Source organism: Scomber japonicus, chromosome 7, assembly GCF_027409825.1.
Source record: "Scomber japonicus isolate fScoJap1 chromosome 7, fScoJap1.pri, whole genome shotgun sequence".
NCBI lineage: Eukaryota > Metazoa > Chordata > Actinopteri > Scombriformes > Scombridae > Scomber > Scomber japonicus.
In genome coordinates, this window is record NC_070584.1 from 13,672,275 (window position 1) to 13,687,723 (window position 15,449).

Genomic DNA, 15,449 nt, shown 5'->3' on the forward strand with positions numbered 1-15,449 from the left:
TGGCTTTTTTAAAATTCAGAGTCCTTCCTGTAAATCATGAGGATATTGTCATTCATTATTACACATTCTATGCTTACAGTAAATAGTAACACAAAAAACCACAAGTCTACAGTAGAGTTGTGCCTTACTGGCATGGGCAGTTAAGATAAACTATTGAAGCGTCACTTGCATGCACAGTTTATTGTCTACATAGCCGGGATTAAAAGAGAGCGTTACAGGACATCAAAAGCACTGAGAGGAAAACAGAAAATCTTCTCTAAGACTGTGCAACTCTGTTCAATAACAAAGGTCTATATTTAAAAGCTTTGCATTTCACATTGTCACAGAGGTTATCCTTCAGTATGTGCTCCCGGGACATACAAAATAGTCAGCTATTAGAAAGCACATGGCACATTTAACAGCTAAGAACTTTAAGTGATATAAGAGCATTAATATGATAATAATAACAATACAGTAATAGGTGCAATTTTCCCTCTATGTCTCTTTCCAATCTGTGTTACAATGTATTTTACAGACAGATCAATTACATTTGGTTGATGAATTGACTGTACATGGCACTTCAATAACATAACTGTGTCGAAAATTCTGAATAAATAGAGAATGAAATGATGTCTCATCTTTGCTTATTCTAAGACAGAGGGTTAAGTTTTGAATCCTTATCTGGTTTTCAATTTGCTCCCCATAAATTAATGTTTGCTGTTCGTAGATGCAGACGTGCACACAAACACACAGACTAATACCGTGACCAACACACTGTTTTAGGTTTTTGAGAAAGTATGCTTTTGGTTTTCTGAACATTGTGAGAATGGGTTGCTCACCTGAGAATTATTTCACACTGTGAGGGCAAAAAACCTGATTCTCAATTTCTAGACCATTTTGAAGACGGTATTACTAAACAGATAACAATGCAGGTTATGTAAACTTGAGCGACAGTATCTGTTCCCTGCAGCGCTCACAAGAGTGCTCTCAAAGCATTTTGCTCATCTTTCATTCATCTTCCTTTCCCCTCTGACTTTTCTGTGCTCGCAGCCATTAATTAATCCAAACTATCTGTGAGAATGAGGAAAATTTCATCTAAAATGAATCTCAGCTTGTCTTCTTTTGTGCACACTAGACATGAAAAATGATGTGAAGGCTGTAATCCATCCTCTCTCCCTGTCGCTCTCCGATTGTGGCTCTGAGACTGGAACACTAAGTTACAACTGTCTTATCAATAAGCAATGAGGAGGCTGTTCAATAAGGATACATTTGAACAGAGGATGGACTTTAAGGAATCTGAACTGTACAAGCAAATGAAAGGCATGACAGGCGTTGCTTAATTAAGAAGCCTGTCTGATCAACACAGGCTAGATGTTTCAGTAAGGTAATCTTTGATGATGGGACCATGCTCTTAAAAATATGTTTTTAAAAATTCTGGTGATTGAGTGAGTCGGTTGATGTGTTTGTTCACCTCTTTCATGGACGGGCCACAGATTTTTAGACAAAGTTAGCCTTGGAAACAAGACAGCTGCTCTCCCACTGGTACCGTCTAAACACAAGTTTTGTTGAGGTCAACTTTCACTGGCAGCGGCCCCGCCTCCTGACTCTCCTCTGATTGTTTGACAGCAACAGCGATCACAGGACTCAGATGGTAAGGGTTAACTTTGTGGGCATTATCCAGAAACTCTTTATCTCCATTGATACTCAGCTGGAAAGACACAACAAAGAAAAAAGTAAGAACAGTGAGGAAATAGGAATCATGTTCACTCACACACACCTCCACCTGCAGCATCTCACCCCACCTTGTCTCGACATTCATTCAGCAACAACAGTAATTTTAAACTTTTTATTGTTGCAAAAACTGACAATTTTCAAAATGATTTTGTGTAGTGTTGTAATTTTAGTTTTTTTTTTCAGATTAGTTGGAATGAATAGGATGCATGCAACTGTTGCCCTGGTAACCTAGAGTCTTTGATGAGTATAAAATCAATCAATTAATCAAGTTTATTAGAACAGGAATAGTAATATGTGTATGACTATGGGTGTCAAGGCGGTCAGTCTTAGGCAGTGACCTCACTTTGGATCCTAGTAGCCTGAGGATGGAAGATCTTCCTGAGCCTCTCAGTGCTGGTCTGGTGAACCTTATTTCTGACTGAGTTAGGGAGAAAATGCTGTTATCTGGATGGTTGGGGTCCTAAATGATTCTACTAGCCTTATTCTTGCTGTGTCTGGTGTAAATATCGCTTAGGCAGGGTAAAGCAATGCCCAGCCAAATGAACCATTCGTTGCAGGGCCTTGTGGTCCTGTCCAGTGCTGTTTCTGTACCAGGCAGTCATGTTCCCTGTCAGGATGCTCTCGATGGTGCATATAGTTGAAATTCCTCAGTATTTGAGGGGATGCCCAGAATTTCCTCAAGTGTCTGAGGTGAAACAGTGTCTGCCTTACCACTGAGTCAGTATGTAGTGCCCAGGTCAGGCCCTCCGGGATCTGGACACCACAGTATGAAGGTGTCCATCCTCTCCACTATGGACTCGATATTGATATTAGGAGACGGTGTAGTTCCTATCAGCTCCTTAGTCTTGCTGACATTCAAGAGTAGGTTGTTGTCCTGACACCAGGGGGTGAAGTCCTCTACTTCCACCCAGTAAGCCTATTCATTATTACTTGAGATCAGACCCACGACAGCTATGTCATCAGCAACCTTGATGAGTGTGTAGTCAAAAGTGACTGCTCAGCCATGTTTCTACATCAGGGGGCTCAAAATATAAGCCTGAGGTGCTCCGGGGTTAAGGATGAGGGTAAAGGAGGTGTGTCTGCCTACCCTTACCACTGCCGCCTGCACTTCAGGAAGTCAAGGATCCACATGCTGCTTTACTAGTGTCCACACACTTGAAAGCCGCAATGCTCAGAAACAGTGATAAGTGTAAAATAAATCAAAAAGGATAGATGGGAACAGACAGATTCAACAGATTCAGAAGACAGAAGTTTTATTTGTGCTATGATTTTTCATGGATCTGTGTTTGTGTGCTATTTTCACTGCATAAACTAATAAGCTGTGTAGAATATTGCAATAAAACCAAATGATGTAACATCAGCACTCAGAAATGTCATTGAAATATTTCTATAGCCTGGTGCTTCAGCACAAGATCTATCAGTCATTACATTGAATACCATGGGGTGCCATAGCTGATCCTGAAGTGGTTGAGGTCATCTGAAGACATAGAATTTCATATAGCATGCTGTGCACTGACATCCAGGCATCACTGCCAGAATAAAAGTGGAATTTTGTTTCTGTATGTTTACTTATATACAACAGTTAAAGCAATTAAAACATGAATAAAAGGTTGAAAGCTTTGTGTAGTTTTGGAAAAATCCATAAAACAGAAATATGGGTGCACAAGATCAACACGGCACTGACACAGATTTGTGTGGACAGACTTGAATCGAAGTCAGACTGTGCCTCTCCTTCTTCAAGTTATTGCTTCTGTCGTATGTGCATGTGTGTACATTTGTGTGTGTGTGTGCTTTTCTGTGTGTGTACCTGTGTCTTGATGTGCTGCTCTGGTGCAGTGACAAGGCTGGCACAGCTGAGCCACAACATGACCATAATGGACAGGAAGAGACAGGCCGCTAAAATCCACCGTGGCAGACCTGAACGTCTGGAGAACAGATGAGCCAAGAAAACAGACAACAAGGTGAATGAAACTGAGTAATTAGGTCGTCCTTAAATTGTATGTCCTTGAATGTAAACAGAGGTGTGACCAATGCACTGCATTTTATGACAAGATTTAACCAAGGTTTTTCATGTTATGAAGCCATTTACTACACATCCACCCACTTTAACTTATTTTTCTAATGCATGCAATACTGTTTTATGTCCAGTATTGTGTTTTCCTTCCATACTGACAGATATCAGTTCCTTTAAGTCAGTATGGTTATAAAATCAATTTTCAGAGATGTGAAACTCCACTGAGTTACATAATCCATTCAAATGAATATCATATCTAATTTTGTTTTTGTCAAAGTTACAATATCATTGTATAATGACATTGAAAGTGCAGCTTTATTTAAAAAGCATACACTGCACAATTATATTATAACTTTGACAGTAATAAAAGCAGACATGGTGTTCACAGTGATGGAACACCATGTCTTCAATAAGTTTCAAGTCTCTGCAAGTTGATATTCATACTTGTTTTAAATTTCTTGGAAGGAAAGAAATCAAACTAGTATGTGTGGTTTGTTTTAGAAAATAACTGACAGTAATATAAAGTACAGTACCACTCAAATGTTTGGACACACGTTCTCATTCAAGTGAACTGTATGCATTAAAGGAGAAACATTGGTTCTACCTTTATACTGATTAATACTCTCAGCCAGGTAACTCCAGCTCACCTTGACATGCAGCCCAGGAAGTCATGCTCAGCTGTGGGGTCATCTGTGTGCTGGACAGGATGCTTCCCTTTACCTCCTGCTTTGGATGCTCCCTTCTCGCCATGTCCTCTCACACCTGTTAATTGTATTTTTTTATTGAATGAAATGCATTAAAACAGTATTATTGCAGCACTTGACACTTGTTGTGTATACAGTATACTCTCACCATGAGGCCTCTGGGTGTGAGAGTGGACCTGAGGCCAGGGTTTGTCAGCCACATTGGATCTAGGGGCCTGCAGCTCGGGCAGAGAGTACTCCATCTCTGGCTGGCTCTGGAGAGAAAACACAACATCAAAGACACTAAGCGATGCCATCATGGAAGCAATTGTAGTGCAGTAGTTCACCAGCAGAACAGACAGGTAAGCGTCTGTTTAACACTGATCACAAAGAAGCTCCAACTAAGAATAGTTGACTGGGAACAGAAAGAAACATCAACCAGGGCAAAACATGAGAAAGAGAGAAATGAAAGAGATAAAAACAGAAGATTTCACCTTTACATTTCCAAATGGAGCACGACTAACCTGCATTAACCACTTAACATACGCCCCTATTTTATACGTTGTTAGCCTAAACGACATGCCCAAGTTGTGGGCAGCACAGATCCCACATAGTTTGAGACTCAGAGATGTGTCTGGTATCATTGGAAAGGAAACACTCTCAGGATTCTTGTAAACGTGTCTGTGTGATTCTGTGACTTACTGACAAAGAGTGGCAGAGGTTACAATGATGGGGTTGTTTACTCGCCCATAGGTTTGCCTTTACAATGACATGTGTACAGACATTCAGGGACCTCTCAGCGGGATATAGACACAATGAGGCCACGGCCACAGGTCTTGGCTTCATGCAGTCCAAATTTGGAGTCAAAAGACCAAAAGATGAATTTTTCAGAGTTATTTTTCAACAGGTATGTCCATGCGTTTTCCTTAGGTCCTTTTTGGAGACTCCAAATGGACACTTGGTTACCAAAGCTGTATAACCGCAATCAAATACCTATAACTTCACATCCCCTTTGCCTACAATCAAAATCTTGGTCTCTAATGAAAGCTGACCATGTTATTATTATTATTATTATTATTATTAAATATTATATTATTATATATAACCATATTTTTTTGTTTGGCCATATCTATCTATCTATCTATCTATCCATCCATCTATCTACCTATCTAACTGACTGACTATCTATCTATCTATCTATCTATCTATCTGTTTATTTTGCTATAAGTCATACGTTATATGTTATAATGTCTCTGGTCACGTGTACTCTGAGATGGACGCGCAGGTCAGGAAATGACGTAAACGGACCGTATATGGTTTGTTATTTGTGTTATTACATTACGTGTTGGACTAAATACATGGACATATTGAGGAAAGTATTTCGGTTTTATGGAAACGGATTTCATATTTCACAAGAATGGATATTTGGCGAGCTGTACAGAAAGTCCTGAGTCATAAGATGATCGTTGTGGATAAAGGGAAGACTTTGAGGGTATGTAGGCATTATAGCTTTTCTCACTTAGCTCAGGGGCTAGCCGAGCTAATCGCTAATACTATTACGGCTGTGAGCAACCATGTAATTGGTGAGTGGTCTTGAATGAATCAGGAGAATCTAAGCTTTCCAACGATGTACGGCATGAGTATATATGTTTAAGGGTTGGTGTTTAAAACATTCAGAAGAACGTGTCGCTACCTCCTAACATCCGTCCCGTCCCGTTGACGGAACAGCGTACATTAAGAGGTTAAAGGAATAGACTGACATTTTGACATTTAAATAAATAAAATAGAATATATTAATTAGAGAGTTTTATAGGTGCCAGTAGGCCTTTGCGCTGAGCCAGGCTGGCTTTCGCTCCCCATTTGAGTCTTTGTGCTAAGCTAAGCTAACCAGCTGGTGGCTGTAGCATCATATTTATTGTACAAATATGAGAGTTCTGAGTATTGATGATCTCATTGAACTCTCGGCACAAACATAAATAAATATTTTTCTCAAAACATCAAACAATTCCTTTAACATCACATTATTCATTAAAATCAACTGATAGACCAATAAATAATACCAATTATAATTTTTTACACATTTGGTTTAAAGATTGACATTGATTACACCTAAAAGAAAGTGAGAGTTGTTGAGTAAAGTACATTTAAATATATATAAATGTATTCACCATACTGTATGTTACAGCAAAGTCAACATTAAAACTGTTTGTGAGGCAGGGTCATTTGTGCATGCTCACCACTGCTTCTGTTGTCAGGTACCACAATACTTGGAAACACCCATTTGATTTGTATCACTATGAACTCAGGAAAAACTAGTATGAGGAAGGATTAAAATAGGGAAAATCCCACGAAAACCAAAGCATATGCTTTAAATTAGGCATTAGCACTAGGTTGTCCAAATCCAATTCAGGAAACCAGGAATTCTCTCTTCATTTGCTCCACAGAGAGGTCAGAGGTCAGGATCAGACAAACATGTATGATCCTGAAACTGGTAGGGGTTCAGACTTTTACTCACAGATAATTCAGCCCAGTAACACAAGGTTTTGAATCTGAGCCATGTACAGTTGCCAAATGGCAACACAACAAGCAATTAAACAACTCACAATTCATACTGTGAACAGGAGCAAAATTCTAAGTATTAAATGTTGTAGCATTTCAACAAATTGAAACAAATGATTGTGATTTTTTTTTTTTTTTTGCCTGCCCAGAGTGTCTTTCTCACCCACCCAAATCATTTAAATGAAACAAAAACCCTTGAACTGGTGTGCAGGTGGTCAAGTGGTTAGAGCGCATGCCACATATGCAGCTGACCCTGGCCAGAGGTCCTTTGCTGCATGTTGCACCCCCTCTCTCTCCCATGTTTCCTGTCTATCTGCTGCTAAATAAAGGTGTCTATGCTGGAAAAAAAATCTTTTTAAAAAAATGGGATGGCACCTCTGAAAAACGGCTTTTACCACAACTGCAAAACACACACACAGGCACACAGGCACACAGGCACACAGGCGCAGGGACACAGGCGCGCGCACACACACACACACACAGGCTGCTGTCAGTATTTGCACTGTTTTGTGTTTCATTATGAGATTTTGGCTCCCCTCGAGAATTCATTAAGAGAGGATTTTGGTTCCTCACTGCTGACCCTTCCTCCACCACACCAGCAGCTGTAGTCAGTTGTAACAATACTACTGCTGGCCTCAGCAACAACAACAACACACACACAAACACAAACACACTCACACTCACACACACAGGCCTATTTAGCACAGTAACGTATATTCTATTCCAGTAATGTCAACCTCCTTCTCACACTATAATGTAAAACCAGCTAAATCCATTCTTAGTGTAATTCATTCTCATGACTTTGGAAGTGATTGATCTCCTTGCTAATGAATGATTTCAATTACTTGTCCAGCATAAAAAAACACTGCAATATAATGTAGTCAACTCTGGACACACTCTGGTTGGTTGGTTGGTTGGTTGTTTTTTTCCCCAAAACAGTTAAAATCCTCCAAACCTCTACTGTTTAAAAAGTGATTTCACAACTGGGTTTATTACTCCTTGCAAGCAATGTTTTCTGACAGAGTGCATTGAAACCAGATGCGGCGCCAGCCAGTGTGAAGGTTTTGGGGGGTGAGGGCACATGTGAAGAGGGTGGGGGGATTCTCATTGGCTGCAGGCCAAAGAGATCTAAACATCAGAACGAGCAGAGCCTGATCTGCATCTGTCATGCATTATGAGAAGGAATGCAAAAAGGTGCTCTGGCTCACAGAAAGAGAGGAGAGAGAAAGAAAAGAGAGCACGGTTTGAGAATTCAGAAACATCTCAGGGGGTCAAAAAATGTATCTGAAGCCTCTTTGGTTAATTGTTAATTTTGGTTACAGCTGTAAGCAGACCAGTAGGTCACAGTAGTAATAATTGTAGATACACCATATATATGGCAAAGAACAAGAAATGTAAGCTGGTTTGGGAAAAAGGCCTAAATTCTGAAGTTTAATTACTGCACCCCCATGTGGCCAATTGAGACCAAATCACATGAGGACAGTCATTAATTTTTAAATTTCTAGTAAATATAATGTTATAGGAAATTAACAAAAAATATTTAAAAAATCATAAATAGTCTGTAATACCATAAAGCTCTGTGTTACTGCATACAGGTGGGTTTGCCTGTCATGCATCCTGTACTGGTGCCTCCAATGTTCAATATTAAGTTTCCTCTGCCTGACTGAGTAAGCTGAAAACACGCTGACTCACATTTCAACATAACATCATAAGTCAAAGCTACACTCCCTTCAAACACTGTTTGATTCTCTCTGCTGCATTCAGGGGTTTCTTGTTTCTCTAAAATTCATTCCGGCAGAATGACTAATGCAATTGTCAAGAAGAAGCAGACTTTTCTCTCTGTATTCAGCCTTACACCAACTTCAATTTGTTCTGCAGGCAAGCTCACTAACACAGTCGCTCAGTCGAAGGAAGTCTTTAATTGACTCACTTTTGTCCTGGACACTTGCACACTGTCGCATTATCGTTGGCTGACTTGTTAAAATAAAAAAGTGCTGGGGTGAGACTGAGGTAAAAGACTGTGTTGTGCCACTACTTTCGCAAGATTACAAGTTTTCTATATTTTACCTTCCCTGGGGAAAAAACGCAGTCGTGACCTAAAAGCGACTTACTCCACCCTGAAAATACGGACTAACTGTTCCCCCTGACTGACTGCTAGCTCCCTGATTGTTATTATGAGGCGCGAGGCTGCATACAACTAGTAACTCTCACAACTTGTGGTCACACAAACACACACACAAAGGCACACAGATGGGCGCATATAGACAGTTAGCTCATTGTGGATATCCACATAATTTGTATTGGAGGCAGCGTTAGCTTATGCCACCCCCTCCCCCACCCCCCTCTGCTGTCCCTCAGTTTAGCTGGACTTTTTCTGTTGTTTCAACACTTAAAGAGTCAATCTGTCAAGTTGGTGGAGGTTTGCCAGCTGCCCACTAAACACAGGCCTGACACAGCCCGGCTTCCCCCTACTGCTTCAGCCTGCATGTCACTGCCATAAAGAGCAAACATCCATCACAAAGTCCAAAAAAATTGTTGGTAATTTCATGGTCCTGCGGCTGCTGCATCTCTATATGAGGTGACGTTTCCAAGCCTGTACACAGCTTCTTATACCTGGTGACGCATTTTACCATATAAAAGAGTCCTCTGTTACACAGAAGCCCTTCTGTATGTGTTAGGGTGCATAAATACTGTAATTTCCCTCAGAGCCCTTTAATTATGTAGCTAAAAATGCCATCAAAGTCACATTATCCAAAGGGGAAAACCCCTGACAGGCACGCAGGTTTCTGACCAGTTTTTGAATTTGGAGGATATGGTTGGTCAATCTGGTAGTTAGACAAACCAAATCTTATTATAGCTTTAATGTAAAGCTGGTTTACTCTATCGACTTTAGCAATACGTTCATAAGTACAACTAGGAAGTACTGTGTGAGCGCATACTTCTGCCAAACCTCATAATTTGGTATTTCAATAATAGAAGACGTGAAGAAATGTTGCATTTGGATCCAGATCTGCATGGAAATATTCAAAGTGAAAAATAGTCATAAAGTTCAAATAGTTCATGAAAACTAAAAAAAACTCAGTTCACAGTTTTTGAGTTATTAAACTAAAAACTGAGGTGTGAAAAGGCCACATCAAGAAGAGTCTGTCAGGTCTGTTTAGTTTATCTTCACAAAATCTAGAAACTACTTTTGGTTATTTATTTGCCATAACTTTATTCTTCAGTACAGTCCACTCTCTTTAAAATCTTGTAGTGCGTTTCCGTCCCTGAGGCAGACTCACCATAGCTACCCCTGCCGGTTATCAAATATGCATGGTGCTGGGGGCAGTGACATAATTTAAAAGGACATTTATAAACAATTAAAGTGCTGGGGGGAAAAAAAACATGTTTGCAGTGCTCCAAATTCAATCCGCCGTGTCCCCACCCTGCTGTGTGCCCTTGCTCACTCAACCTGCACAGATGCACTGACTCTAAAATGGGATGTGAGATGTTTTGGTCCCGACCCAAGAGCGATGGTACCATATAGCAGAGGATATATTTCACAGTCCTAACAGGAAAGAGTTGCTGTTGGCTAAACTAATAACTTATAAAGGTCTACTGGCATTAAAAACACAAGACATGAAACACATTGCAGATATCTGTTTTTTCATCATTCTGCATTAACGGGACTCAGTGAGCCATAATATATTGTATGTAGAAAGCAATTTCAGTATTTCAATGTCCTTTACGGCACAGCACTTAAACTCTCAGAGCAACATCTGACTCAGTACTGAAATTCAGAAGGATGAGATGAAATGAGGTGAAAAAATGTCTGTAGTTGTACAGCTGAATTGTGTAAAGGACAAGCTACAACATTTCATCCTCTGATTAATTAAACAATATCATATCACAGCTATTTAAAAATAACTTGTATTATTTAGAACTTTGTGTTCATTGCATTTGTTCACTGTTGAGATTTCTCACTTTGAAATGTATGTACATGTATGTACCTACAAAAAAAAGAAGTAGAAATAGGAACATTTATTTTTTATTTTTTGACAACACTTGTGTACAGCAGTCAGTGCTTCCATGTTACTGCACTGTGCTTCCCAGAGATCAGCTGTCAGCCTATTTTCATGATTCTTGTGAATAAAGTTTGGTTCACTATAGGTGGAATTCGGTTGGTTTTAGGTCCAACCCTTTCAGCTCATCCCGACTACATAGTTCTTATTTTTTTATTATTGTTATTATATTAGTTATTATTTTTCTTATATTTATTACTACAAACAAACTTCCAGAAACATTAAAACACATCACGTCCAGCTGATTCAAAAGCTTTCAGGAACTGTGTTCAATTTAAATCACACTCAGGTTTGATAAATAGTCAGAAGAGAGCAGAAAAATTAACATTTGTGTGAATATTTTGCTGTTCTTAACTTTAATCATTTCACATTCTGTCAAAGACAACTACTCAAAATACAAAGCCTGCATGTTCTGGACAAACACTTAGTCAGATCTTACCTGAAAAACCACAACCTTGCCGTCATCTGCCTGCAGGTAGAAGGTCCAGGTGGAAGATATGAAGCTTTGGGCGGAGCTGACGATGTCATTGCACCAACTGGACACGGCCTCCATCACAGAGGGGGGCTTTGGGCGGAGGGTCATGGCCCTGAGCTATAGGAGAGAACACCTGTGTTCTTAGTAGTTTTATTGGTAGCTAAACATCCTACACATCACTTTGGCTCATATATCTGTGTGTGCAGTCACACTAATGACCGAAGAGTAGCATCTCTCACCTTCCTCCTCTTGAGCTCAGGTTCAGAGGGTTGACTGGCACAGCCGGTGCTGCAGGCCTCCTGCTCCAGTAGCTTAACATATGCCTCCTGGCAGGCTGGTGGGGGGAGGGGGGGCAGTTGTGAGACAAGATGGAAAAGAGTGCAAGAAGGAAGAAGAAGAGGCAAAAAACAGAGAAGACATAGAGCACTGCAACCCTCGTAGAGAGAAACAAATAAAACAGGTACTGGCTGTTTATGTGGGAAGAAATATAAAGATGCAAGGGAGACGTTGTGTATGTTGGACCCTGCAGGGACAATTCACTCTGTGCTGCAGTTATTGAAACAGGGGGCAACGGGGCATCTGCTGTCTCGACGACAAATCACATCATTGATTTCCAATACAGCAGTCCAAACTGGGCGAACAACCTCAAACACCTAGAAAATACCAACTGGGTCTGCCAGCTCTCACTGATACCAGTGAGAACAAAGAAACTGTTAAGCAGAGCTGTTGTACTCAACAGTCTGAAGGATCCAAAAATCTGTTTCATTTAAACTCAAATAATCTTTTACTTAAATATGCAGTCCATTGCCTACCCAAAGGTTTTTTAATGGAGCGGATACTTTTATGAATGAGATTTATCGCCTGTCTCATCAAAATGATGACCCACACCTTCAGGGTCTAAAGACACCATCCAAGTAGAAATCACTGGGGTAACTACACTTCGGTAAAAAATTCATGATACTTGACTTCATATAGATTTTACATTTATGACGATTCAGCTTACTGCAGTTCATGCTGACAGGATTTATTGAGGGTTAAGACCTCAGCAGCTTGAACTTTGACCTCTGCCTCCTCAGCAGGATTCTAAGACCACCAAACAAACAAAAACAGATCAGCTGACTGACTCACCTCCCTGACACTCCTCCCTGCTGGTGTTGAAGCCGGCGTTTCCATTGACGAACTGACAGATGGAGTACAGGCGACAGCCACGGTGACAGGCATTCATTATGGAGTCCTGCCAGCCAGCCAGGCCAAAGAGAAAAGGGGGAGGAAAGGGTAGGGGGGTTTTACAAAGAGATGTCTCCTGCACTCTTGGATGAAGTCAAGATAACCTTGTTAGAAAATATGACACAGATGGGTTATGGCATCTCTTAATGACACAGTGCAGCTGTTGTATTACAGCTTGTCATAAACAGTTGATAAGAAACCTTCAGTTACTGCAAAGGAAAACCAAGCTGCATAAAGTAAAATGTGATGATGAGAGAGGAAAATAAACATTACTGGACTTCCTCTTGTCACAATGCCTCAATTCTCATATCAAAATAAGGAAACAGCGCCCTCTGATGCCTTCTCCAGGAACTGGAGACACAAAGAGATTCCCTGACCGCGACCATGAAGGGTTTCTTACAGCTGTGTGCTTGTTATCTTTACTGCATTTCTCTTTTGACTTACAGGCAGTAGACAGAGCTGTTTATCCCAAACCATGAAAGGATGCCTTATAGTTTGAAGGCGATTGCTTATAGCCTACAGTGTTTGCATGCAGTTATTTTCCAGTATATGCGTCTAAACTCGACAGCCTATGGTTTTCACTCAGTCTTCATCAGTGTGTTGCAGCAGGTGACTGTGATCCGCTTTGCAGCAAAGCTCTCTGCTCCTGCTGCCCTGCAGGATGTCTGAACCACACCTGAAGGCAGCAGAGCAGGAGGAGGAGGAGGTGGAGGTGGAGGTGGTGGGAGGAAAAACATCCGACGCTGGAAATCTATAGCAACTGGGCTCTAAGCCACAGTCAAATTCGCACATCTACAGTCCCTGCTTGCGTCCTTCCTGGCCTTGTCTGAGCAGGAAGATTATGTCAAAAAGGATCATTGTTTCACGTTTCAAAATACTCGTTACTGCGTTAAACCTGTCATTAATTGTGAATTAAGAAATGTTAACTATTTGATGCATTTTTTACGACTGCAACTTAGCTGAGCTAATTAAAAGCACTTCACTTCTTGGTCGAGTCTTAAGATGTAGAAGAAATTGAGCTGCATCCATTTTTTTCGGCCTAATTGTGCGTCGTAGCATCCAAGAGGATGCAGTGAAAATTCGCCACCAGCGTGGTGCCTGTCATTACGCACAGCCTGAAACACATTTCATATTAAAATAGAAGCTTTTCGATGCCGAGTATATCGTGTTGTCATTGTGCATTTCTTTGCAGCGCGCTGAAATGTCGGATAGCAGGATAGCTGTCAGCTGAGTGCTGATAATGCGCTTCATGCAGACAGCCTACGCTACAGCAGAGAGGAGCAACTTACTTTAGCGGGGCTTTTGTTTTTGATGGTGAGCTGGCATTGCTTTTTGCAGTAATTGATGTCGCCCAGTTGGTTGTCAAACAGATCCGAGGACGCAGCGGCGAGCCCAGCGAGAAGCACCGAGAGCAGGGCCGAGAAGCCGCACATCCTGCCGCAGAGCCGGAGCATCTCAAACCCTGAAGAGAGGAGCAGAGAGTCGAGCTTCAACCAGCACTGAGCTCCCTTTGTAGCGGCCCTGCTGCTGCTGGTGGTGGTGGTGATGATGGTGCTGCTGCTGGTAGTGTTGCGGATGCTGCTGCCTCAGCCTGGGTCCTGTCTGCTCAGCTCATCCGCTTCTGATCGTGGCGTCACTCGCATCATCATCATCATCATCATCATCACGCACACACACGTTGCTGCCCCCCCCCTCTCTCTCTCTCACACACACACACACACACACACACACACACACACACACACACACACACACAACTTGCAGACTAGGCTTCACTGCAGTGCATAATGTCGGTGATGACATAAAAAGGTAGCAAATAGTTGGCAGGGGATGGCAAATGTCCAGCTGCAAGGAGGCAGATGGGCCATTTGTTGCAGTAGTATTGATAATTCAGGAACAATCAATTATCAGATGAATGTAAAGATCCTGCTGGAACACATATGGGCCACAACTGCTGTGGGGAAATGACCATGGAGAGCCATTGTTTAATTGTCAGCTTGAAGGTGTGTTTGTGATACAGTTTAAGTTTGATTGGAAAAGTGACAACAGCAGTTTCATCATATGTACAATATCATCATTGAATGTTCAACAACAATATAACAATGGTCCATACTGAGCATATTATAATATCAGGGTCAGTGTGTGTCCATGTAGTGCCTCAGATAAATGTTCCTCTTTGTACACTGTTGTGGAGCAGCTTTCTGATACACATACAGCTATTAAAGTTGAAAGGAGCTTATAGAAGTCAAGTCAGGACTGATTTATGGAACAGGGTCACCGATTTATGATAAAATCTTCTGTGACAATTTCACTTTAGCTATTACATTTTCTTTGTTGTATTCGGGTATTTGTGGGCATTAGAGAGGGGGGGGGGGGTGTTTTCAGTTTTCTATGTTATCCCTTGGATTTTGTTTTTGTGTCTGTAAACCATAAATTAAAAAAAATTGCATCATGTTCAGTTAAGACAAAGCAGTTATACTGTAGATTACAACAGTTTAGAAGTTCTCAAGCTAAAGGACAGAACTGATTTTTACTGATAAGTTAACCTAAGTAAGAGTATGTATCAACAGTATTCCATATGCAGATTGCTCTCATTCGGTGTTGTGTTATCATGTATTGTAGGCTATTGATACATTATCAATAATAATAATTGTTTCATTTAACATTGTAGCTGGTCAAGGTAGACCTAATTCATATACTCTTGGACTGTTTAACAC

General features: G+C 40.9%; 1 protein-coding gene across 1 annotated transcript; it reads right to left on the reverse strand.

Moving 5' to 3' along the window:
- Window positions 1-1,528: 1,528 nt before the first annotated feature.
- Window positions 1,529-14,186, reverse strand: tmem59l (transmembrane protein 59-like). Its single transcript, XM_053322818.1, has 8 exons — window positions 14,022-14,186; window positions 12,634-12,739; window positions 11,745-11,839; window positions 11,470-11,622; window positions 4,580-4,685; window positions 4,375-4,489; window positions 3,521-3,638; window positions 1,529-1,687 (listed from the first exon to the last, which is right to left on the reverse strand). Exons 1-8 carry the CDS (start codon window positions 14,184-14,186, stop codon window positions 1,529-1,531), a joined length of 1,017 nt encoding a protein of 338 aa, XP_053178793.1.
- Window positions 14,187-15,449: the final 1,263 nt, after the last annotated feature.

Bases quoted from the DNA above. Each gene is read 5' to 3' on its own strand.
- tmem59l (XM_053322818.1), bottom strand. From the start codon at position 14,186: ATGCTCCGGCTCTGCGGCAGGATGTGCGGCTTCTCGGCCCTGCTCTCG. The intron at 11,623-11,744 runs GTGAGAGATGCT...TCTCTCCTATAG, and splicing joins CTGAGCTCAAGAGGAGGAAG to CTCAGGGCCATGACCCTCCG. The intron at 3,639-4,374 runs GTGAGCTGGAGT...TCTGTTCTCCAG, and splicing joins TTCCTGGGCTGCATGTCAAG to ACGTTCAGGTCTGCCACGGT.